Source organism: Bos indicus x Bos taurus, chromosome 12, assembly GCF_003369695.1.
Source record: "Bos indicus x Bos taurus breed Angus x Brahman F1 hybrid chromosome 12, Bos_hybrid_MaternalHap_v2.0, whole genome shotgun sequence".
Lineage (NCBI taxonomy): Eukaryota > Metazoa > Chordata > Mammalia > Artiodactyla > Bovidae > Bos > Bos indicus x Bos taurus.
The window spans coordinates 83585156-83612291 of NC_040087.1; the positions used below are offsets into that span (position 1 = coordinate 83585156).

Genomic DNA, 27136 nt, shown 5'->3' on the forward strand with positions numbered 1-27136 from the left:
GTCTTAATACTATTTTTTTTAACATTATATAGTCCTTTTCACGGAGAAGGCAATTGCACCCCACTCCAGTACTCTTGCCTGGAAAATCCCATGGATGGAGGAGTCTGGTAGGCTGCAGTCCATGGGGTTGCTAAGAGTCAGACACGACTGAGCAACTTCACTTTCCCTTTTCACTTTCATGCATTGGAGAAGGAAATGGCAACCCACTGCAGTGTTCTTGCCTGGAGAATCCCAGGGACCGGGGCGCCTGGTGGGCTGCCGTCTATGGGGTCGCACAGAGTCGGACACGACTGAAGCAACTTAGCAGCAGCAGCAGCAGCAGCAGCAGCAGTCCTTTTCAATGTACAGGTTTCATGAGTCTATGATAATTGTGTTTGTTTCCTGCAGTTAGTAGATTTAAAGCAAAATAATATTCCATATTTTATTTTCCTTAATAAATTATATTTCATTGTAACAAATGAAGGATAGCAGAATTCTTTCTCTGAATTGACTCTCAGTTGATTGATTCTCAATTGATTCTCTATAGCTAATATATCTTGAGTTACTATTGCACAAACTAACTTCTCACTAGGTTATGACTTACCATGAAGAAGAAATACAATTGTATTTAATGTATGTGAGTGAATGTAATTCAGCAGTATTCATAATAATTTATTAATGTTAAAGTTGATTTTTTAAAAGATATATAATATGTTGTGTTAGGGAAAGCCTTAGTATTAATAGTATAAAATACAACTGAGGTTACATATATATGAAGATTTGAGCTAAACTTCTTGATGTCCAAGCATTAGTTTGGTGCAAACTATGTCACTCACCGAATCCATAGTAAGTTAAATCCCTTAGATACTAGCCAATGTGTAAAATATGTATCATACAAGTTGAATCATCCAGTTGTTGAAAACACTGAAATTATTTGCATCTCAGGCATCTTAGGAAAAGTATATTACTTGAGGATATGCTTCTTCCAAACTAATAGGAACACTGTTTGCTTTGACAACATTTCCTGTAGAAAAAGATTCATTCATTCAATAAACATTTTTATCATGCTGTTAGTAACACCAGGTCTGTGCTTCTAGCAAGCACGTGTGTGTAAGTGAATGGCTGTGTTGAGGAGCTGAGACTGGAGGTAGCTAAAATCATTGGCCTCAGAGTTCCGGCTTTCCAGTTCTCTCGAGATCACAGGAGTCTTGGGGCATCAAAAGTACACCATCAATATACCAGTAGTCCACCAGAGCACAGCAGGATCCCAGGATGCGGTAGGGGAGAAGTTCTCTAAAAAACAGAGACGTGGACTTATAAGCTAGTACTGATTCCTTGGACACAACTTATTGGCTTGTGCTGAGGAGGTGATGGTCAGTGAACTATCAAAATGTGCCCAAGGCAGTCAGAGACTGCTTCCAGAAGGAACTAAATCAGAAAGTGGTGAAATGTCGCAGAGCGCTGCCCAAACTGGAATGCATAGTTTGACCCAGTTTTTCACTTTGGCCGACAGGACTTTTAGATTTTGGGTCAGGCATCATTTCAGAGTAACTAATTGGCTCCCTTAACCACTTTCATAAGGTTATCAACTCTGGAGGAACAGGACTAGAATTTAACAAAAAAAAAAAAAGTTTTTAAGACATGTCACTATTGATAGATCTGTTATTAGACATTTAAATGGTTTTATCAGAACCCAGGGTATGTTTTTTGTTTTACTTGCCTTCAGGTCAAATGAAATATTTGGTATGAGTTGATGTATTCTGTTTGCTATGATATTTTCCAGTTCTGTGATTTCCTTTTGGTTCTTTCTTATAACTGCTGTGTCTTTGAAGAGGTGTTCTGTTTTATAATTCAAGAGAATTTGTAATCTTATGATGCCTGCTTTAAAATCATCGTCAAATAATTTCAACATGCTTCATCTTGATTTATGGTGTCAACTGATTGTCTTTTATCAATCAAGGTGTACTCTTCTGACTTTTAGTTGACTAAGATGAGTGGTTTTTAGTTGCTTCTTGGACATTTTGACTGTTTTGTTAGGAGAATCTTGGTCCTATGGAAATCTGTTTTAGCAAACAGCAGCTGTGTTCAGCTTTAGCATCCAGGCTCTGGTCTACTGGAGTGGGATGTGGGCCCAGCGATGGTTTAATTTTCAGATCCTTCGGGTATTACTCTGGTGTGCTTGGTCTACCTGGGTCCCTGGGGTTCTTGCGGGTTTCTTTTCGGTGCCCCAGGAAGGACAGAAGGTATTTCCTTGGGCCAAGCTGCCCATGTCTCTGGGTAGGGTAGGAGAATCTCTATGGAGATAGCAAACTTCCAGGGCTGGGGGCTTTTGATTGTGCCCCTGCTGCTCGCAAGCCCCCCTTCCCTAGCCACGCTTGTCTCTCATGGAGTGGGGCGGGGGGGTATCAGTCTCATAGGATAAAGAGTGCCTCCTCTGGCACTTACTGTTCTCAGGGTCATGGTGCTGGCTCCACCTGACATTGTCAGGGACACATGGTTTGAAAGATGTGGGAAGCGTGTCCCTGCCCACCAGGGACATGCCCTTGCCCTTCCATTGCTGGGTTGGGCTGAAGCATTGGGCCCAGAGGTGCCCTCCTCTGCTGTGTGTGAGGACACAGACTGCCCTGCCTCCCTGTGTTTCCTCCCCTCCACGGGTGCTGAGCCAGTCCATCTTCCTTCTTCCACTTGTCAGAGTTCTTCTGGGATTGCTTGCTTTTTCCCAAGTTTATTTTAATTAATGGGGAGGACCAGTAAGAAATCAGTCTGAGCTGGTATGTTTTAAAACAACTGCTTCTATTTAAAAAAAAAAAATGCTTATTTCTGGAAGACTTGCAGAGCTTGGTGTAAGACACATAAGCCCAATGCAGGTGCTGCTTCGTTCACAGAACTTCCTGGAACTGTTGTCACACAAAAGTCAAGAAACAGAAGAATCATGGGTGAATCAGGCAGGGAGCATTGGCGGACGTCAGAATTCCACCCCATTTTCTGTCACGTTCCACAACCTTCCTGGTCTATGATCCAAAACCTTTCTAGATCTATGTTTTTAGCCTAGAGAAACATAGTCATGAACTTATGTGGGAAATATGATTCAACATTTGCATGTAGTTTACAAAAGGAAGAGTAATTAAGATGAATATTATTACTGTATTTCCCTTGTACTTGCTACATTTCCAACACTCACCATTTATTCATGATTAATGGTAAAGGAATTAAGTTCTTGGCTCACGTACTGTTGAAGCTTAGAGAATTTTGAGCATTACTTAGCTAGCATGTGAAATGAGTGCGATTATGCAATAGTTTGAACATTCTTTGGTACTGCCTTTCTTTGGGAATGGAATGAAAACTGACCTTTCCCAGTCTTGTGGCCACTGATGGGTTTTCCAAATTTGCTGGCATATTGAGTGCAGCACCTTCACAGCATCATCCTTTAGCATTAGAAATAGCTCAGCTGGAATTCCATCACTTCCACTAACTTTGTTTGTAGTGATGCTTCCTAAGGCCCACTTGACTTCGCACTCCAGGATGTCTGGCTCTAGCTGAGTGATGACAGTGAGAACTTCCAGATGTTCAAGCTGGATTTAGAAGAGGAACCAGAGATCAAATTGCCAACATCTGTTGGATCAAAGAAAGAGCAAGAGAATTTCAGAAAAACATCTACTTCTGCTTCATTGACTATGCTAAAGCCTTTGACTATGTGGATCACAACAAACTGTGGAAAATTCTTAAAGAGGTGGGAATACAAGACCACCTTACCTACCTCCTGAGAAACCTGCATGTCAAAAAACAACAGTTAGAACCAGACATGGAACAACACACTGGTTCCAAATTGGGAAAGGAGTACCTCAAGGCAGTATATCATTACCCTGCTTATTTAACTTATATGCCAAGTACCTCATGTGAAACGCTGGGCTGGATGAAGCACAAGCTGGAATCAAGGCTGCCGGGAGAAATATCAATAACCAAAGATATGCAGACAACACCGCCCTTATAGCAAAAAGTGAAGCTGAGCTAAAGAGCCTCTTGAAGATGAAAGAGGAGAGTGAAAAAGCTGGCTTAAACGTCAACATTAAAAAACCTAAGATTATGGCATCCAGTCCCATCACTTCATGGCAAATAGATGGGGAAACAATGGAAAAAGTGACAGACTATTTTCTTGAGCTCCAAAATCACTGCAGATGGTGACTGCAGCCATGAAATTCAAAGATGCTTGCTCCTTGGAAGAAAAGCTATGACAAACCTAGATAGCATATTATAAAACAGAGACATTACTTTGCAACAAAGGTCCATATAGTCAAAGTTGTGGTTTTTCCAGTACTCACATATGGATGTGAGAGTTGGACCATAAAGAAGGCTGAGCACCAAAGAATTGATGCTTTTGGACTGTGGTGTTGGAGAAGACTCTTGAGAGTCCCTTAGACTGCAAAGAGATCCAACTAGACAATCCTAAAGGAAATCAGTCCCGGATATTCATTGGAGGGACTGATGCTGAAGCTGAAGCTCCAATACTTTGGCCACCTGATGCAAAGAGCCAGCTCATTAGAAAAGACCCTGATGCTAGGGAAGATTGAACTTGGGAGGAGAAGGGAATGACAGAGGATGAGATGGTTGGATGGCATCACCTACTGAGATGCTGAAAGACAGGGAAGCCTGGCGTCCTGCAGTCCATGGGGTGCAGAGAGTCAGACATGACAACAGATGAGTTAAGAAATGCTTTACAGTTGCTGCATTTTTTTTCCCCCAAATCAGCTGCACAGTATCTGACCCCAACTTTTATAAAGCATATTCCTCCTTTTGGGGATTCCTATATTTCCTTGTATTTCTCAGACATTGCTTCACACTTCGACACACTTGCAAGTCGTTCTGTACATCTCAGGGATTAAAGCAGCTTTGTGCCAGGGATTTCCAGGGCCTCTCACCGGCTCTGGGCACCTGCCAGCCCTTGTTGGCCGTGTGAGCCTGACCAGACTCACCACGTCTCCGTCCCCAGAGCCTGGACCCAGCCACGGTCTTCGATCAGTGAGAACCATCCCCTTCTGATTACGAAGCTCAGAAGATTGGGGAGGACTATGGAGGCAAATGTATCAGACAATCAGGGAGCCAGTGTCCAAGTCAACTGATCCAGCTGCTAGCTTCACACAGACGTCCAGCCCAGAGTTCTCCAAAAGCAGCCATCACGTTGTGCACATGAGGCAGATTTTAAACAAAGTCGTCTCACCTTTGTCTTCCACATCTCTGGAAAGTGACTCACCGTTGATTCAGTTTTCTAAGTCCTTAAACACTTTGATACGAAGCATAGGGTCTGACGATCACCAGTCTTTTCCATTTTAATCCACTAAACCTACGCGAATGGAGTCACCCCCAGATGACAGGACCCAGCCTGGCAGAGTTTGTCTGTGTCGGCCTGTGTGCGTTCCTGGTGCCCAGCAGAGTCACAGAAGCACTTGAATGGCCGGGTCTATCAGCCCAGAACCAGGAGCTGAGCACTGGCCCTGAGTCAGTAGAGCAGGGCTTTTCTATTAGAATACAAAACTCCAAACCCAAAATACTCTTCCTTGATTTAGATCCAAGAAACAACCGAGATTTATGTTAATAGAGGATTCTGAGCAGATTGCATCTTAATTATTTTGTCAAGAAAATAACATACGATATTTTAAAAACTTGTTCACCCATAAAAATACCATTTAGTATTCATTTTGGGAATGATACTTTCAAAAGAGGTATTATCTGGATATCAGTTTATATGCGCAGGAGATTTATAACTCTCTAAGGAAGTAAATAAATACATCTCAGTTGAGTGGAAAAATATTTTAGAAAGCCTCACATTTTGGAGAGACTAATGACATTTTTACAGATATTCATAACAACTTCAGTTTCTTATAAATGTCTTACAAATATAAATACCTTTATGAAGAAAGTGGTCCATAATTTATAAAAATATTTATAATTGACGTCTGTACTGGGATTTATAACTGACATATATACATACTTTAAATCTTGCCTTTATAAATATATTAACTTTTCCAGTGAGAAGAATAATAGATGCCTATTCTTATCTAAAACTAGGAATTGAAAAAGTTATGTTAGCAATAAATCCTTTGATTTTACAATTTTTATGTTTTGTACCTGAAATGGAACTTGCTTCTAGCTTTGTATATATTTTTAGTGTTTATAATAAGATTGGCAATCCTGAAACAAGGATAAAATAATCATACAAATGTTATATCCAAATCTCCTTCCCTTCAAAATTATTTGTATCACACATCTGAGTATCTTGGTGGTCAAAGGAGTTATTTGTATTCTCAAATACATTTTACCCAATTACATAAGAATTGAGACACATTCAGAGTTTTTTTTTTTTTCCTTTGGTTATTTATTTTCCATTGGAAAAACCTGAAAACGCTGTCTGGTTTTCCTCCTACCACTCTGAGCATCAAATATCAACCAGCTCAGTGGTTCACCCTAGGTTCCCTGTCTTCTCAGCATTTCCATGTCTTCAGAGAATCTCACACTTGCAGCTCCAAATACTCACCATGATCACGGCCCCCAAAGCCCTCTCCTGAGTTTCCCGGCCCATGAGGACCACTGCCCAGTGGGTTATCTCTGTCCACCTGTCCTCAGCATCACCTTTGGTACCAAGGGAGTTACCCTCTTCTTTTCCCGTCCCCCGCCTGTCACTCCTTCTGTGTTTCATCATTGTCTTATCACAAACCTGGGCATGGTCATTTTCCTGCCTGTCTTGTACCTGGGAAACCCCTGCGCCCACAGACTCCTCCCTGGTGAATAGCTTCAAGCTGCCTGAGTTGCCACCACGGCCGACCAATCCATGCATCCTCAGGGTCTGCCCTCACCTCACGATCAGCATTGTGGTGTCTGGATTAACCCATCAGCCTCCTAGCAGAGTCCCCTGGTTCTCAGCCACTCCACTCTCAGCAGTGGGGCTACAGTGAGATTTCTGCATGGACATACAAACAAAGTATTCAATCCACCATCCTTTCCACAGCTGATGACATAAAATGCCTATTCCGTAACACAGTTCATGAGTCCCCATGCACCAGGAATCCTGCTTAATTCTCCTTCATGATTCTTCCTATTCCCCCACCAGGTTGGAGGACACCGTGATACCGAACGTCTTTTAATTTCTGGAATAGGCCACCCTGTTCATCCTTTTCATGTTCTTTGCTTTTCTTAGAAGTGTTGACTGGTTCACCCTTCCCCGCCCTGCAGCATGGCTCGGAGCGGTCACTTCACTGACCGTCTTTCCTACCTTTCTGGGTCCCAGTGACATTCCCCCTCAGGCGCCCTGCGTAGCAACTGTATCCATCCCGTCACATCAGTGATCATGTGTTAGGAATGTCTCTAGCATTTGTCCTTGTCGCTCTCCAGTCTGGGAGAACCGAGAGCAACACTGGTTTCTTGTCTGCAGAGGGCTGGCACAGAGCTCTCAGTTAGCACTTATTAACGAGAGCCAGTGAATGTTCCAGTTGTGCAGACGCTTGTCTGTCTCAGTGCGTCACTGAACGCATGTGTGAAGAAAGGGTGGGGGAGCACGCACCGTGAGATCCCTGGGCCAACGGGAGACATGTTCAGGTGGAGATCCAGGAGACAGCTGGGCGCGTGCAGGTGGGGCTGGACATACAGACTTTTGATGGACGAGCCAAAGAAACCGCACACGATGGAGGGGGAGCCCCATGAAGGGCAGAACATGTTAGCGGTCCAAAGAGGCCATCGAGGGGTCTGTACACCTGACGGTTTTCAGATGGTCTTGAGTTAAGACACGTTTACTCAGGAAGATGTAGCGTGTGAGCCAGTGAGTGGAGGGTATATATAAATTCTGAATTCCCGGAGACCTTTATTATAATTTCTCTTTAAGTGAAACAATCTCTTTTAGCTTCTGAACTAGGAATTTGTCTGTCTCTGAACACTCATTTTATTTTTTTACTTTTTAAAGAAGTCACTTAAAATGACCATCAAGGAATTAATTTTGGTGAATTTATCCAATCCGAAATATAATTATCCAAGGAATGAGTAAAGTCCATAGCCAGTGTGAATTTAAATTTCAGCTTAAATACATTTTCTATCAGTCATGTAGAGCCTCCTTACACACACACACACACACACACACTCAGGCACATGCACACAGAACGTCAGTCACCTTACTACCCTTTGATCGTTTCGGTGATTATAAAGCTTCTGTAATAGTGAAGGTGCATCCTTGTTCGGTTCTACACTTTACTACTCGCATTGAAGTCATTTACTGCCAAGATCTTTTCTGAGGTTAAGACACATGTTCCAGACTACTCTGAGAGTGAAATCACCACTACCCTGCTTAATTTAGTTCTGGAGCATGCCTCCTTGATTTCCAAGCGGAAGCGCTCGGGAATTACTGACTTTCAACAAAAAGGAATGGAATTCCCCAAGCGAGAGAAGCTTCTTCATTCCACAGATGAATGTTTGTTTTTACAGGCCTGAAATAAAATGGAAGTACTTTTTGTTGTTAAAGATTTTCATGTAGGAAACCATTTGCTTTGATGACTTAAATGCTCTCTGCAGGTACAGGGGAAGCTGTGGAGGGAGGGAGTTTGTTTTCTCTCTGGAGTGTCGTGAAGAGTGAATTGAATTTAGAAAATGCAGAGTGATTGTTAGACTCTCCCGACAATCTGACAGTTTTGCCGAGACGTAAAAGCCTTTAGGTGCTGCCGTTTTTTCCAAATTGTGAAAATCAAGAGTGATCTTACTTAGTTCTTGGCTTTGTGTTTCTGTCTTTCCTTTCTCCTGTTCCTCTCTTCCACTTTCCCTTCCTCCCTCACTCCACTCTGTTCTCTCTGTCCCCTATCCTTTCCTCCCAACCTCCCTTCCTTTCTTATGGTTGAAAAGCAAGCAAATCTCTCACATTTTTAATATAAAACAAAACTCTTTCCTAACCCACTTTAATGTGCTGGGACCCTGCTCTATGTATTACATCTTTTCAGATTTCAAGAGAACATCTGCATCTTTAGTAAACTGTGTATATTTGGAAATAAAATTAAGCCCTAAATAGAAGCAGTCTGCTGTAACATGATTTAAGTGTTACTGTTATATTTTATGTTCTGTAAAGCCAAACCCTGATTTGGGATGAACCTGTGGGAAAGCTAGCGAGGGGACAGACTATTTAGAATGTAGTTCATTTTCGAATGAGAGCACTAACAAGATCAGTAAGTGGTGGGTGGGGAAATACTTGGGGATGTTTGGACAGAGTGCTTGCATGGGTGGAGAATGACCCTCAAGTGTTGCAAAAACAACAAAGCCACAGACCAGAAAAGCCAGCCCCCTTTTAATCAATATAATAAACCAAGAAATGGAAGGACAAAGTTAGGAAAAGAAAGATTAAAAATTCCAAAGGAATCTCCCAAAATTAAAACAAAAAAAACAAAAAAAACCGAGAACCATTAAATTGTTCACAGTATTTCATTAAAAGCATAAAATATATAGAAATCTTTTTTCAAAAGATGTGTAAGATTTATACATTAGAAACTATTTAACAATATAATATAAATATGAAACAATGTAATAAAAGCTAAAGAAGATCTAAATAAATGGGGCAGTAAGCCATACTCATGTATTGAGATGAATATTACTGAGATGCTGTTACTGACCCTTTCAAATCTGGCTCCAGAAAGGATCCTCCTGCCTCCTTCACTCACAGCAATAGAACAGGGTTGAGCAGCTGGGCTCACAACCAAAGGGGAGCTTCTTCTTTTTTGTTAATTTAAGTAGAGTTGATTTAAAATGTTATGTTAGTTTCTGGTCTACAGCAAAGTGATTCAGTGACACATGGTTACTGATTTTAGTATTCTTTCCCACTATGGTCTATTACAGGATATTGAGTATAGTCCCCTGTGTGGAAGCTTTATTCTCTGATCAGAGGACGGAGAGGTGTGGGCAGGGCTGGTTTATGGGGATCTCTCAGTAGGAGAGGAGGAGCTGGGGGTGAGCACAGTCGCTTTGCTCACGGCCCCAACGCCAAGTGAAGATTTCTGCACGTAGCCTATCACCACTGCCATCTTGAACAAGGTGTACACCAAGAGATACAAACTAGAGTATTTATAACACCATTATCTGTAAGTATAGATGAATGATTGCTGTGGCTTGAATGTCTACCAGGAGGAAGGTGGCTAAATTGTGATATGTTTGTACAAGGCAATTCTGTGCAGCCAAACAAAGGAATGAAGGGTTGCTAAACCCATCACCTCCAAGGATGCTCGGAAATGCAGTATTTATTCTTTTATTTTATTTTATTTTTAAACTTTACATAATTGTATTCGTTTTGCCAAATATCAAAATGAATCCGCCATAATTCTTGAAAGTAAAAGCACAGAAGAATTCATACTTCAGGACTTTCGTTTCTATAAATGTCAAAAACATATGCAGCCAAGCGATATGTTGATTAGGGGCCCTCCCATACCGAGGGACTAAGCCTGCAAAGCATGGTAATCGGTAACACAAAATTCAAGACAGTGGCCAACTCTGGGAAGTAGGAACAGGGATAATTTGGGAGAAAAACACACAGAAATACCATGAATGACATTTTAAAAACTTGAGTGCATGGGACTCTATTTGTTATTTGCTCTCTCAGTGGTACATATCCATTATATATACTCTTTGATGTATCGTGTCTTATAATAAACTTAAAAATATATTAATCTCTCATCAAGGTGCTTTATTCTGATAACTTGAGATGAAGTTCTTCTAATTGTCCAGTGGGACCTTAGGTTGCAGTTCAGCCCTGGTGCTGTAATGGATGGAGAGAAATGAGAAGTGTGACTTTCATGAATTGCTGAAACACAGCACTAGTTCAGTGGCTAAGTCATGTGCCCCTCTTTTTTGTGACTCCATAGACTGTAGCCCACCAGACTCCTTTGTCCATGGAATTTCCCAGGCAGTGATAATGAAGTGAGTTGCCACTTCCTGCTCCAAAACAAAGCACGCTATAACGTATAAACCCTCCCGTGTGTGTGTGTGTGTGTGTGCGCGCGTGCGTGCGCGTGCTAAGTCACTTTAGTCATGTCCAACTCTTTGCAACCCCATGGACTGTATTCTGCCAGGCAACTCTGTCCATGGGATTTTCTAGGCAAGAATACTGGAGCATGTTGCCATTTCCTCCTCTAAGGGAACTTCCTGACCCAGGGATAGAACTCACATTTCCAGTCTGTCCTGCATTAGGGGTGACTTCCTTATTGCTGAGCCATCAGGGAAGCCCCATTCCCTCTCAAACAATGCCCTAAAATAAACCTGAGAAATATTAAGTGAACCTTTTCATAACCTCAATGATTTAACCCTTATGTGATGAATAATATTTTATTTGAATGTGTTAATTGATGAAACAGTTTGATTGTCATTTAAAAAAAAATGAGTAAGGACTGGGAGCAGAGAGTAAGAAACCTCTGGGGCAGTAGGTCACGCTAATGCATTTCCCTTCCATCTGTGCCCCTGGAGGATGGTGGCTGTGGACACTTTGCCGCTGAATCCTGAGCATCCAGCGTAATCGTTACTATGTCAGTTACCTTTCCTGTTTCAGGCGAACCTGGTGAAGCTTCTTCTGATGCATCAGGCAAATCCGCACCTTCTGAACTGCCATGAGGAGAAGGCTTCTGGTAAGCCATGAACATCATACCAGGCCCTTTTCTGTCTTCCTGGAGTGGCTGGCCCATCACTGCCCCAGCTACCTCGTGAGTCAGTGTCTCCGGGGACGCTCAGTGAAACGCTCCCCCCACCACGCCAGCCAAGCCTGTGTCGCTGACTCCTACACACTGCTCTGTTACGGGAGTCTATTAGAGAATAGTTACCGTTCATAGGGATCATTGCATTGTACTGCACTGCAATGTGCTTTTGAGGCTTTAAATTTTCTGGGCAGTGATTCTTGCACTGTCGCTCACTTCAAAATAGATTTTCTAAAATACATGCTTGTTCTTTAGGGTATTCTAAAATGGTAATAGTATTTTTTTCTTTCTGCACAAATATTTATATTGCAGACAATAGAGACTAGTATTACCAACCTAATTTAAAACTTTGACAATCTTAATGTTGCTTATTTTCTAATAAATACCTTTTAAAGTTTTCTAGAGTTCTTTCTGCCACTCTTAAAAACTGAGTGCTACATTAATTTTCTAATTTTTAAAAGTTGACAACAATGTTACTACCTGTAAGGTGTTTTGGTATATTAAAAAATAAAAGTTCTAAGTAACAAAGAGAAAAATCTAGTGAAAGTAACAAAATGATATAAAAATTTTGAAGGTAATAATTGATATGAATAACATAAATATGCTTATTCTTCTCATTTTTATTCCTCCAGTGACCTAAAAGCTTGTCATGCCTGAACTTTCTTATTTCATTTCAATCGCCTTGGGTGTCTCAAGGCGAAGTATGATTACCTGATAAACCGCCAAGTTAAGACAGAATGCTCTATTTCTTATTTTATTGGAATTAAGTAACATTGTCTAATGTTTATTCATCTTATTTGCTGAAAATAGACTGAAGACTTAACTAACCCCTGTCAGACAGCTTAATAGTTTCAAACTTCAGAATCACGTTAATATTAATGATAGGGCAGTAGTCTTACCATTACCTACAAAAATATGTGCTTAATGGTAAATATGAAAAGAGTAAATAGAAATTTGTAGCTTTTTCCATTCCTTTTCCAAACATTTTTATTGGAAATTCAAGTCACGTCCTCTGTTAACTCTAGTTCTAAGAGAAGGTGACGTTTTTCCAGGATCGTAATTCTGGCATTTCTCCCGGAGAATAGTGTATATGATTGACCTCCGACTGCAGGGACCCCTGTCTGTCACACTTTGACCTCTCAGGTCTAGTATGAACTTGCCAAAAAAGAGAGACCCAAGGCGATTGACAGGGACAGTCCCAGAGCCCCAGGAGTGACTAACCTGCTGGTCTAGGCTCGCCCCGGCCGCCTCGGACCTTGTGTCTGATGAGCCTCAGACAGTTTTGCCTGCTTTGCCCATGCAGCGTCTAGCATCCGCGTAATCCGTTTTCCATGCCGTGTTGATCACAGGGGACATCGTGATGGGTGCGAAGTAGATTCTTAGTAAACACTTGCTGATTGAATGAAAATACTTCTCACACACACAAGGGACAGAGGACTTCGAGGCAGTGAGAAGCTTCAAGCAGACACAGGGCACACGGCATCTCATGCAACTGTAAGAGCGAGGAGTTAGATGATAGTGCAAAGGACAGTGAGCTACACACCCATTTCAGCTGAGCACAGAAAAATCATTCATCACTGCTGCATTCTATTCTTGCTATTTTGTGTTCTTTGAATTTGGAATGAACACATGAAGGATTATCTAGGGGATACAAGCAGTTGGACGTAGCGCTGTTTCTTGGTACAGAAATAATCTCCCGAGATGAGGGCCCTGAGCTGTCTCCTGCTCATTACACGGAATGATTTAATCTAAAGCAAATGATGATCAAATCCTGGCTTAAATATCTTCTTGCAGTAGCTGAGTTACTTCACCCAGCCTGTAAAGCATGTAACTCAAGTCCATGGACACGGGAGGTTACACAGTTTAGTGGTGAGGGCCAAAAGGAGCAGCTGTGGCCATCAGGTTTCTAATTGTTAATGCCACTTTTTCTTCAGGATGTGCCGATTTTCAGTTTCAGTTGCTAACAAGCATAAATCTGATTAATGCACATCTATAGTGCTGCCGGAGACTGTTCGGATGTCATTGTTAACGTGTGATTTGTAGGGAAATATGATTATTTTTATTTCTTATTGAAAGTGAAAACTAGGCTATGGAGAGAGGCCAGACCCGCTGTTTTTTAAAGGCACAACCGAGTATTTACTTGTTCATCTGCCCACTTAGCAGAATGCCTGTAGAACGCCTGCTGCCCGTTTTATAAGTGCCCAGTTGTTGGGAGGGTACAGCTCTTTTCCTCTCTTGACTCATATTCACCAGGATGAAGGGAGATTCTCATGGAGGAAAACCGGCTTTAAGTTCTGTCAAGCCCGGCTTCTCAGTGATTTCGCATTTTACCCGTGACCACTCCATGAGTATTATTTTTGTATTTGTTCTTTTCATTTGTAATTAAATATGCCACTCACTGATGTACCAGGGAATGGTCTTTTGCGATGGTGATGCTGCCATTGTATTCCCACCGTGGACTTTCCCTGTTTTTCGTTTTGCTTCGTGTGTTGATAAGTCGTAGCATGGTAAGCGCAGCAGGGTCATTGAAAGGGAGCGGTTTCCTGTGACGTCAGCACTCACCGGCTCCGATCGCCTCCTGGTTTCTTGCAGACGTCGCTGCGTCGGAGTTGATTGAGGAAATGCTGCTGAAGGCCGAGTCTGCCTGGGAAGGAAAACCGCAGGCGTCTCTCTGTGTTCAGACCTTGGCCCAAGAGGACCCTTATGAAGAGATCGTCCCTGACCTTCCGGTCCTTCCCAGCAAGCTGTGAGTGCCTCCTCCCCGATCACAGAGTCGTTGACCTCACTCCCGAGGACTCAGTCTTCCTCCTTGGGCATCCTCCCTAGTCACCTGTCACCTTTCAGTGAACGTTAAGCCCGTCTCGCAGCCAAAAGTTAGAGCCTGCCTATCGGTGTTTGCTGAAAGATGCTTGTGGACAGTAAATAAGTCAGGCGTGAAAACCCTCTGATTTTTAAACATTGCCATTTCAGTCCTTCATTCAGTTTGTCATCATGAGACCAATGGTAGTATTTTTTTAAGTACATTCCATATTTCTAACTGAACCAATAACTATCTAACAAGAAAGCAAGAGATTTCCAGTAACTATCATCATGGCTAAATTTGCTCAAGTAGGGAATATTAATACAAATGAAGTGAAGTGAAGGTCACTCAGTTATGTCTGACTCTTTGTGACCCCATGGACTATATAGTCCATGGAATTCTCCAGGCCAGAATCCTGGAGTGGGCAGCCTTTGCCTTCTCTGGGGGATCTTCCTGACCAGGGATCAAACCCAGGTCTCCCACATTACAGGTGGATTCTTTACCAGATGAGCCACAAGGGAAGCCCTGGAATACTGGAGTGGATAATCTATCCCTTCTCCAGGGATCTTCATGACCCAGGAATCAAAGCAGGGTCTCCTGCATTGTAGGCAGATTCCTTACCAACTAAGCTATGAGGGAATTAATACAAATAGTCACTGTTTTCTGTCTTAAGTATAAAACTAATGATTTTTTACTATCTAAAGTATGTCCTAAAGACTGACACATGCTATAAACAAGGGGAAACTTAAAAAATATTGTGCTAAGTGAAGAAAGTCAGACACAGGAGGCCACATAGTGTATTGCTGAATTTATAATGAAATGCCTGGGATTAGCAAATGCACCGAGACAGAAGGTACATTAGTAGTTGGATGAGCAGGGTGAGGGGAAAATGGGAAGTAACTCTGAATGGATATGGGGTTTCTTTAGGGAAATGATGGAAATTTTCTGGAAGTAGATGAGATGGTTACACGCATTTGTGAATGTGCTAAAAAGCACTGACTGGTACTCCATGAAAGTGTGGATTTTGTGCTGTGTATTTTATATCTCAGTAAGATACATGCACGAGGAAAAACTATTTCAGACTAAAGCAAAAATCTGCTGCATACAATCAGTGGGACCTTGAGGAAGGTGCTTCCCATCTCCGAATCTGTTTTGTCAGGTGGTGGAGATTAAGTCTAATGTTAAGACTTTCTTTGGGGATAAAATCAAAAATTATATTGAAGAGCAACTCAAGTAAGATATTTTGTAAAGTTTCTTTTATCATTCGTGATTTTATCTTTGTAGTGTTAGAAATAAATATGAACTGGAATAAACAGACAGGATGAAAATAACTAGGTATAGTTATGTTTTGAGGCAAAAATTCTTAATTTGTATAGTTGACTTTCAGACCTTGTTTTAGTGTGGGAAGGGAAAATGTGGACATCTGAAGTCTCCTTGGGCAAACTTTGGGAGATAGTGAGGGACAGGGAAGCCTGGTGTGCTGCAGTCCATGGGGTCCCAAAGAGTCAGACACGACTGAGCAGCTGAACAAAAACAACAACCCCAGCTATAAAGAAGCCCACAAACATTATGAATGAGAACACTTTCTTTAAAGCTGGCAAATGCATGTATTTTTTAGAGAAAAAATAAGACTAGCTGTTGATTTTTAGCACAGTTTCACAGTGGTGATTGATTTGGGCAACAATTTACTGAGCTACATTGGGACATTTTCAAGTAGAGGCCATGTATGAAGTGAATCAGACAATTGACATGATTGACAGGAAACAGAAATGTATTTCTTTAAAAATCTCTTAGGCGTCATTTACAAAGCAGCATTTCTCTCCTAACCACTAGTAGGGTGGAAGTCAGTGGTTACAACACCCAGTGTTTGGGGAGGGTTTGGGTCTCTATCTTCTCTCCTCACTGTTGCTGAGATCTTCTGCAAGCTCCCCTCCTTTTTTTCCCTTTTCCTTATTTTTCCCAGGACAGATCAGGGCATATTCATTGATAGGAGAAGCATAGAGTTATAAAGAACTTAAAATGTCTTCTCTCCTCCATATAATCTACAGTTTTTCTTCTATAATTTTTTCTTCTCCCACTTTTTATCTCTAGTCCTCATTATGAAGATTTAACAAATAAAACCTCATCTGAATTACAGTTGCCCATCTTTCTTCATCATTTAACCCCCCAGCTTCCTATTTCCTTTTTAAAAATTAATTTATTTTAATTGGAGGCTAATTACTTTACAATATTGTGGTGGTTTTTGCCATGCATCGACATGAATCAGCCACGGGTGTACATGCGTCCCCTGCTCCAAAGCCCCCCTCCCACCTCCCTCCCCATCCCATCCCTCTGGGTTGTCCCAGTGCACCAGCTTTGAGAGCCCTGTTTCATGCATCAGACTTGGACTGGTCATCTATTTCACATATGGTAATATACATGTTTCAATGCCATTCTCTCAAATCATTGTGCCCTCACCTTCTCCCAGAGTCCAAAAGTCTGTTCTTTATATTTGTGTTTATTTTACTGTCTTGCACATAGGGTTGTCATTACCATCTTTCTAAATTCCATATAAATATGTTAATATACTCTATTGGTGTTTTTCTTTCTGACTTACTTCACTCTGTATAATAGGCTCCAGTTTTATCCACCTCATTAGAACTGACTCAAATGTGTTCTTTTTAATAGCTTGAGTAATATTCCATTGTGTTTATGTACCAAAACTTTCTTATCCATTCTTCTGCCAATAAACATCTACCTCGCCTCCATGTCCTGGCTATTATAAACAGTGCTGCAATGAACATTGGGGTACAGGTGTCTCTCTCAATTCTGATTTCCTCAGTGTGTATGCCCAGCAGTGGGATTGCTGGGTCATATGGCAATTCTATTTCCAGGTTTTTTAAGGAATCTCCACACTATTGTCCATAGTGGCAATACTAGTTTGGATTCCCACCAACACACCCTCTCCAGCATTTATTGTTTGTAAACTTTTTTGATAGCAGCCATTCTGACCAGCATGAAATGATACTTTACTGTGATTTTGATTTGCATTTCTCTGATAATGAGTGATGTTGAGCATCTTTTCATGTGTTTTTTAGCCATCTGTGTATCTTCTTTGGAGAAATGTCTGTTTAGTTCTTTGGCCCATTTTTTGATTGGGTCATTTATTTTTCTGGTATTGAGCTGCATGAGCTGCTTGTATGTTTTTGAGATTAATTTTCTGTCAGTTGTTTCATTTACTATTACTTTCTCTCATTCTGAAGGTTGTCTTTTCACCTTGCTTATAGTTTCCTTCATTGTGCAAAAGCTTTTAATTAGGTCCCATTGGTTTATTTTTGCTTTTATTTCCATTACTCTGGGAGGTGGATCATAGAGGTTCCTGCTATGATTTCTGAGCAAGCAAGTGCATGTTCTGCCTATGTTTTCCTCAGAATTTTATAGTTTCTGGTCTTACATTTATATCTTTAATCCATTTTGAGTTTATTTTTGTGTATGGTGTTATAAAGGGTTCTAGTTTCATTCTTCTACAGGTGGTTGACCAGGTTTCCCAGCATCACTTGTTAAAGAGATTGTCTTGTATATTCTTGCCTCCTTTATCAAAAATAAGGTGTCCATAGGTGTGTGGATTAATCTCTGTGCTTTCTGTTTTATTCCATTGATCTATATTTCTGTCTTTGTGCCAGTACCATACTGTCTTGATGACTGTAGCTTTGCAGGATAGTCTGGAGTCAGGCAGGTTGACTCCTCCAGTTCCATTCTTCTTTCTCAAGATTGCTTTGGCTATTTGAGGTTTTTTGTGTTTCCACACAAATTGTGAAATTATTTGTTCTAATTCTGTGAAAAATACCTTTGGTAGCTTGATAGGGATTGCATTGAATCTATAGATTGCTTTGGATAGTATACTCACTTTCACTATATTGATTCTTCTGATCCATGAACATGGTATACTTATCCATCTATTTGTCTCATCTTTGACCTCTTTCATCAGTGTTTTATAGTTTTCTATATATAGGTCTTTTGTTTGCTTAGGTAAATTTATTCCTACGTATTTTATTCTTTTTGTTGCAATGGTGAATGGATTGTTTCCTTAATTTCTCTTTCTGTTTTCTCATTGTTAGTGTACAGGAATGCAAGGGATTTCTGTGTATTAATTTTGTATCCTGCAACTTTATTCATTGATTAGCTCTAGTAATTTTTTGGTGGTGTGTGTAGGGTTTTCTATGTAGAGGATCATCTGCAAGCAATGAGAGTTTTACTTCTTTTCCAATCTGAATTCCTTTCATTTCTTTTACTTCTCTGATTGCTGTGCCTAAAATTTCCAAAACTGTGTTGAATAGTAGTGGTGAAAGTGGGCACCCTTGTCTTGTTCCTGACTTTAGAGGAAATGTTCTCAATTTTTTGCCACTGAAGATAATGCTTGCTGTGGGTTCATTATAGATGGCTTTTATTATGTTGAGGTATGTTCCTTCTTTGCCTGCTTTCTGGAGAGTTTTTATCATAAATGGGTGTTTAATTTTGCAAAGGCTTTCTCTGCATCTATTGAGATAATCATATCTCAAATTGAAATTTATCTCAATTTGTTAATGTGCTGTATCACATTGATTGATTTGCAAATATTGAAGCATCCTTGCTTCCCTTGGATAAAGCCCACTTGGTCATGATGTATGATCTTTTTAGTATGTTGTTGGATTCTGTCTGCTAGAATTTTGTTGAGGCTGCCATCACCCTAATACCAAAACCAGACAAAGAAAGAAAACTACCTTTTGCCTTCAGGGGAAAGGTAAAATGAACAAGCCAACTTAGCAACACAAAAGGAAATAGGATCTTTGCGTCTATGTTCACCAGTGATGTTGGCCTGTAGTTTTCTTCGTCTGGTTTTGGTATTAGGGTGATGGCAGCCTCAACAAAATTCTCGCTCACGGTCCTTGCCATCTTCTATGAAATCGCTTTCCAAACGGAGATGCCCATAGCATTAGAACAAGACAGGGCCACTGTTTTCCATCTGTCCACCGTCTTATCCACCCAACCCTTTGACCTGGTTCACTCTGAGCATCTAAAATCCAATGATGCAATTTCAGGATAAGGATGGGAGCTTTGAGCCAGCCTAGCCTCTGTTCCTTGTTGGTAAACATACCGATACACTAGGATGATAATGTGCCCTTGCTCCATGGAAAGAGGACACAGGACCTGAGTTTAGGGCCCTCCAAGACCTTACCGTGTGTGTCTGTTTATCTTGGTCTGTATACTTCATGTTGAAACTCCCAAAAAGTTGGTTTGGGATGTTATGGGAAAACCCAAATGAAGTTTGTAGCCATGCAGTTTTAAGTATAAGGCTTTCTTGAGTCATTCCAGGGAATCATCTAACCTGAGACAGTTTGAAGGAACACCTGAAATTGTAGCTAGTTGGCTCCAAAGTGCGGGTGGCCTGGGAATGCCCAGACCTGTGGCTGACATGCGAAGTGGGACTGACTTGCTGAGGACGGCGCCCTTACCTTGGAGGTTCATGCTGACTCTAGGTGGTCCATTTGTATCAGAAACACGCTGTAATACAACACAGGATGATGCAGGTGGCCCATGTCTTGTTAGCTTCTTCTTGATGACTAAGGGACTGTGTAACTCTTGAGGTATTCAGAAACTCCCTTCGTAATGCACAGCACTTCTGGATTCAACTTACTTTAAGAGACTTTTTTAAAGTTTCTTTGGTGATAATTGTTGAGAACTCCTTTAAGGTGAATGAGACTATTCTCAGATGAATGTCTTCAGATCACATCAGATCAGATCAGTTGCTCAGTCGTGTCTGACTCTTTGCCACCCCATGAATCGCCCCGGCCTCCCTGTCCATCACCAGCTCCTGGACTTCACTGAGACTCACGTCCATCGAGTCAATGATGCCATCCAGCCATCTCATCCTCTGTCGTCCCCCTTCTTCTCCTGCCCCCAATCCCTCCCATCATCAGAGTCTTTTCCAATGAGTCAACTCTTCACATGAGGTGGCCAAAGTACTGCAGTTTCAGCTTTAGCATCATTCCTTCCAAAGAAATCCCAGGGCTGCTCTCCTTCAGAATGGACTGGTTGGATCTCCTTGCAGTCCAAGGGACTCTCAAGAGTCTTCTCCAACACCACAGTTCAAAAGCATCAATTCTTTGGTGCTCAGCCTTCTTCACAGTTCAACTCTCACATCCATACATGACCACAGGAAAAACCATAGCCTTGACTAGACGGACCTTTGTTGGCAAAGCAATGTCTCTGCTTTTGAATATGCTATCTAGGTTGGTCATAACTTTCATTCCAAGGAGTAAACATCTTTTAATTTCATGGCTTCAGTCACCATCTACAGTGATTTTGGAACCCAGAAAAATAAAGTTTGACACTGTTTCCACTGTTTCCCCATCTATTTCCCATGAAGTGGTGGGACCGGATGCCATGATCTTTGTTTTCTGAATGTTGAGCTTTAAGCCAACTTTTTCACTCTCCTCTTTCACTCTCATCAAGAGGCTTTTTAGTTCCTCTTCACTTTCTGCCATAAGGGTGGTGTCATCTGCATATCTGAGGTTATTGATATTTCTCCCGGCAATCTTGATTCCAGCTTGTGTGTCTTCCAGTCCAGCAGTTCTCATGATGTACTCTGCATATAAGTTAAATAAGCAGGGTGACAATATACAGCCTTGACGAACTCCTTTTCCTATTTGGAACCAGTCTGTTGTTCCATGTCCAGTTCTAACTGTTGCTTCCTGACCTGCATACAGATTTCTCAAGAGGCAGATCAGGTGGTCTGGTATTCCCATCTCTTTCAGAATTTTCCACAGTTGATTGTGATCCACACAGTCAAAGGCTTTGGCATAGTCAATAAAGCAGAAGTAGATGTTTTTCTGGAACTCTCTTGCTTTTTCTATGATCCAGCGGATGTTGGCAATTTGATCTCTGGTTCCTCTGCCTTTTCTAAAAAGAGCTTGAACATCAGGAAGTTCACGGTTCACATATTGCTGAAGCCTGGCTTGGAGAATTTTGAGCATTACTTTACTAGCGTGTGAGATGAGTGCAATTGTGCGGTAGTTTGAGCATTCTTTGGCATTGCCTTTCTTTGGGATTGGAATGAAAACTGACCTTTTCCAGTCCTGTGGCCACTGCTGAGTTTTCCAAATTTGCTGGCATATTGAGTGCAGCACTTTCACAGCATCATCTTTCAGGATTTGGAATAGCTCAACTGGAATTCCATCACCTCCACTAGCTTTGTTCGTAGTGATGCTTTCTAAGGCCCACTTGACTTCACATTCCAGGATGTCTGGCTCTAGGTCAGTGACCACACCATCGTGATTATCTGGGTCATGAAGATCTTTTTTGTACAGTTCTTCTGTGTATTCTTGCCATCTCTTCTTAATATCTTCTGCTTCTGTTAGGTCCATACCATTTCTGTCCTTTATCGAGCCCATCTTTGCATGAATTTCTTAAAAACAGTATTATTTCAAATCCAACCACAAGTGACACACTGAAATTTTTATTTTTGTTTTAGAGACAAGTGATATTTTACCAAAGTGGTTTTTTAAGTTGTGGGTTTTTCTTAAAAAACCTAAGGTTGATTTTTGTTGTTGTTGTTTTTTTTGGGGGGTGTCAACAATAGCAATTAATTGAAACACTTTCCAAGAAATGTTTCATTCCACATTAAGCTTTGGTTAATTATTTTATTTCATTGATGCAGAATAACTCCAATTCCCTGTAATAATTTATGTAGCTATTTTCCTAAGATTAAAATCGGGAACTATTTACTTGGTCCATTACTTTAACCATCAAAATAACTGAATCACATTTGCCATTTCTCGACATTTGTTTCTATTAAGTTTTCTTCCCTTATGGGTCAAATGTATCTCAATATAGTCCATTTTATTTCTTCTCTTTAGTTTTCTAAAACCTCCTGAGTTATAATGGGCAATAATTGTTGCCTTCATTACTTTTATGATGTTCCTCTTTCAATTTTCAGAAATAGAATCCCAGTTCCTCCAGGCACACTTGCTCTGCATGAAATGCCTTTTATGTTTATAGAAATAAGTAAGTCTTGAATAAATCTAGTCGAGTTCAGAAATTGGGTGTATGCTGGTGTAGTCCTATCTAATTTCTTCCACAGTCGAGTTAAATTTACCTCTCCTGCATTAATCTAAAGTACCCTTGGCTGGTAGCTCTTTCATTTTCTTGATGTTTATGGAGGCTGCCTTACCAAAAGCCTTCTTTTAGAAAGTAAACTATTTAATCCTATTTTTTCTTTCTCACTGATAAATGTCTAGCCATAATTTTTTTTGTAATCAGAATACTTTTTCATTGAAGAAAATATGGAGAGTGTAGAATGATATATATAAATATGAAATGGTATGGACCTAACAGAAGCAGAAGATATTAAGAAGAGATGGCAAGAATACACAGAAGAACTGTACAAAAAAGATCTTCATGACCCAGATAATCACGATGGTGTGGTCACTGACCTAGAGCCAGACATCCTGGAATGTGAAGTCAAGTGGGCCTTAGAAAGCATCACTACGAACAAAGCTAGTGGAGGTGATGGAATTCCAGTTGAGCTATTCCAAATCCTGAAAGATGATGCTGTGAAAGTGCTGCACTCAATATGCCAGCAAATTTGGAAAACTCAGCAGTGGCCACAGGACTGGAAAAGGTCAGTTTTCATTCCAATCCCAAAGAAAGGCAATGCCAAAGAATGCTCAAACTACCGCACAATTGCACTCATCTCACACGCTAGTAAAGTAATGCTCAAAATTCTCCAAGCCAGGCTTCAGCAATATGTGAACCGTGAACTTCCTGATGTTCAAGCTCTTTTTAGAAAAGGCAGAGGAACCAGAGATCAAATTGCCAACATCCGCTGGATCATAGAAAAAGCAAGAGAGTTCCAGAAAAACATCTACTTCTGCTTTATTGACTATGCCAAAGCCTTTGACTGTGTGGATCACAATCAACTGTGGAAAATTCTGAAAGAGATGGGAATACCAGACCACCTGATCTGCCTCTTGAGAAATCTGTATGCAGGTCAGGAAGCAACAGTTAGAACTGGACATGGAACAACAGACTGGTTCCAAATAGGAAAAGGAGTTCGTCAAGGCTGTATATTGTCACCCTGCTTATTTAACTTATATGCAGAGTACATCATGAGAACTGCTGGACTGGAAGACACACAAGCTGGAATCAAGATTGCCGGGAGAAATATCAATAACCTCAGATATGCAGATGACACCACCCTTATGGCAGAAAGTGAAGAGGAACTAAAAAGCCTCTTGATGAGAGTGAAAGAGGAGAGTGAAAAAGTTGGCTTAAAGCTCAACATTCAGAAAACAAAGATCATGGCATCCGGTCCCACCACTTCATGGGAAATAGATGGGGAAACAGTGGAAACAGTGTCAGACTTTATTTTTCTGGGCTCCAAAATCACTACAGATGGTGACTGCAGCCATGAGCTTAAAAGACGCTTACTCCTTGGAAGAAAAGTTATGACCAACCTAGATAGCATATTGAAAAGCAGAGACATTACTTTGCCAACAAAGGTTCGTCTAGTCAAGGCTATGGTTTTTCCTGTGGTCATGTATGGATGTGAGAGTTGGACTGTGAAGAAGGCTGGGCACCAAAGAATTGATGCTTTTGAACTGTGGTGTTGGAGAAGACTCTTGAGAGTCCCTTGGACTGCAAGGAGATCCAACCAGTCCATTCTGAAGGAGATCAGCTCTGGGATTTCTTTGGAAGGAATGATGCTAAAGCTGAAACTGCAGTACTTTGGCCACCTCATGTGAAGAGTTGACTCATTGGAAAAGACTCTGATGCTGAGAGGGATTGGGGGCAGGAGGAGAAGGGGACGACAGAGGATGAGATGGCTGGATGGCATCATTGACTCGATGGATGTGAGTCTCAGTGATCTCCAGGAGTTGGTGATGGACAGGGAGGCCTGGCGTGCTGCAATTCATGGGGTGGCAAAGAGTCAGACACGACTGAGCAACTGATCTGATCTGATCTGATGACAGTAATCTCTTGTTAGCATCAAAGAAAAAGTGCACCAGAAAAGTCAGTAAATACTTAATTCAAGAGGATGGCAGACTCACTGGATAAGGAAATGGCAAACCCATTCCATATTTTCTCCTGGGAAATCCCATGGATAGAAGAGCCTGGCGAGCTGCATTCTAGGGGGTCACAAAGAGTGGTACACGATTGAGTGGCTGAGCGCACACATGCATAGCAGTCGGGAAGAGAGATTGAGAGTAAGGGCCAGAAAGCTTGTTAGTGCCGGGCTTAGAGGAAAAGTGCTGGTGAAGTTAACCAGAACTGGTCGGAGTGATGAGGCATGAGTTTGCTCGCTGGTGTTTATGGAAGTCAGGCTCCTGCCCTCTGGCAGTGACAGGGAGACCAGGGGCCATCTGTCATGATGATTGCATCTTGGAAGGGTGGCTGTCAGTTCCTGCAGACAGAACCCCTGGGTTGTAAGCCTGGGCATGCGTGGGTGCTAAGTCGCTTCAGTCGTGTCTGACTCTTTGTGACTCTATGGACCGTAGACTGCCAGGCTCCTCTGTCCATGGGATTCTCCAGGCAAGAATACTGGAGTGGGCTGCCATGCCCTCCTCCAGGGGATCTTTACTGGGGAAGCCATTCTTCCTAGGGACTGAGCCCTGTCTTTTACATCTCCTGCATTGGCAGGCAGGTTCTTTACCACTGGAGCCACCTGGGAAGCCCTTGGAAGCCTAGGAGGGGTTTACATCTCAAAGGCAGGCAGAGAAAAAAAAATCATAATCTTAAGATCTTTAAAGTAATTTCTCTATGAAGTGAAGGGTCAGGGGTCCAGAGCAGGGAGATGCTCCGTTGGAATGAGAGGAATGTTACTGCCTTCTTCAGCATGAGTCTATCTTTTTGATGCAAACTGCTATTCACTGGGCATATTTCTTCATATGCTTTATATGTTTCTTGTTTATGAAGCTGAATTCTTCTTTCTATATAATTGCAACTTATTTTTTAAATTAATCTTATATCAAATATTTTGCCATAATTTATAAAGGTTTAATGAGCATTAAAATACCCATGATTATTTTAAGAGTCTTCCTTTTTCTAAAAGAATAGAATTTTAATGTATGTTTATATTCTACAAATGGATAATCAGTGAAAAGCTAAATATATAGACATTAACAGGAGGATGCTATTGTTAACCACAGTGATTATGGATAAAACGTGTTCTGTTTAAAAACTAGAATAGAAACCTGAAGAAAAATTGCTCCATAGATGTCAAAACATTAACACATGCCATGAACCTAAGTACATGGTTTTCACTTCCTTACAGAAAATATCTGCCTGACTAATTAATATGCTGTCTATCAGCCCAACCAAATCATTCCAAGGCATTATTCTCACACGAATGAGGGTGTTCGTAACTAGCTGCTCATAATAATTGTTGGTAGTAAGTCATAGGGTTTATAACCTGTGATCTTATTGAGTGTATACATGATATTTTAAAACGCAGGTGAGTGTGTTAACATTATTGAATATTTGGACTTGAAATACATTTAGATATTGTAATTCCTGCATTTGGCAAAGGTGGAACTGAGGCTCAGGGATGGTCTTAGAAGGTCAGGTAGAAACCAAACTGACGCCCGGACTGACGTAGAATGAGGTCACTATACTATTCCTGGAGCAGTCTTCTTTTCAAGTGTACCTTTCAAAGAGCCTTCTGTTAACACTGCGATTAGATTTGGGATGTGAAAGAAGTATTTCAGCTGTTTCAGTAAACTCACCAGTTCTTCCTTTTGTACGCGTGCATGCTCAGTGGCTTCAGTCATGCCCAACTCTTTGTGACACTGTGGACTGTAGCCTGTCAGGCTTCTCTGTCCATGAGATTCTCTAGGCAGCCATACTGGACTGAATTGCCATGCCCTCCTCCAGGGGAGCTTCCCAACTCAGGAATCACACCCACGTCTCCTCTCCTGCATCTCCTGCATTACAGGCAGATTCTTTACCACTGAGCCACGGGGGAAGCCCCATCTTCCGTTTCAGTCACTTCAGTTCAGTCGTTCACTTGTGTCCGACTGTTTGCGACCCCATGGACTGCTGCAAACCGAGCCTCCCTGTCCATCACCAACTCCCAGAGTTTACTGAAACTCAGGTCCTTTGAGTCCGGGATGCCATCCAACCATCTCATCCTCTGTCGTCCCCTTCTCCTCCTGCCTTGAATCTTTCCAGCATCAGGGTCTTTTCCAATGAATCAGCTCTTTGCATCAGGTGGCCAAAAGATTGGAGTTTCAGCTTCGGCATCAGTCCTTCCAATGAATATTCAGGACTGATTTCCTTTAGGATGGACTGGTTGGATCTCCTTGCAGCCCAAGGGACTCTCAAGAGTTTTCTCCAACACCACAGTTTAAAAGCATCAGTTCTTCAGCGCTCAGCTTTCTTTATAGTCCAACTCTCACATCCATACATGACTACTGGAAAAACCATAGCTTTGACTAGATGTACCTTTGCTGGCAAAGTAATGTCTCTGCTTTTTAATATGCTGTCTGCTTTGGTCATAACTTTTCTTTGAAGGAACAAGCATCTTTTAATTTCATGGCTGCAGTCACCATGTGCAGTGATTTTGGAGACCCCCCCAAAATAAAATCTCTGAATGTTTCCATTGTTTCCCCATCTATTTGCCATGAAGTGATGGGACCAGATGACA

General features: G+C 41.4%; 1 protein-coding gene across 2 annotated transcripts in view; it reads left to right on the forward strand.

Annotated features, from left to right (window-relative positions):
- MYO16 (myosin XVI) overlaps window positions 1-27136 on the forward strand; it is a 519236-nt gene that overhangs the window by 214343 nt on the left and 277757 nt on the right. For both annotated transcript variants that reach the window (XM_027557960.1, XM_027557959.1), the window contains exons 8-9: window positions 11534-11609; window positions 14268-14421. In XM_027557960.1, coding sequence (XP_027413761.1) covers window positions 11534-11609; window positions 14268-14421 — 230 coding nt within the window. The remainder of the gene's footprint in view (window positions 1-11533; window positions 11610-14267; window positions 14422-27136) is intronic.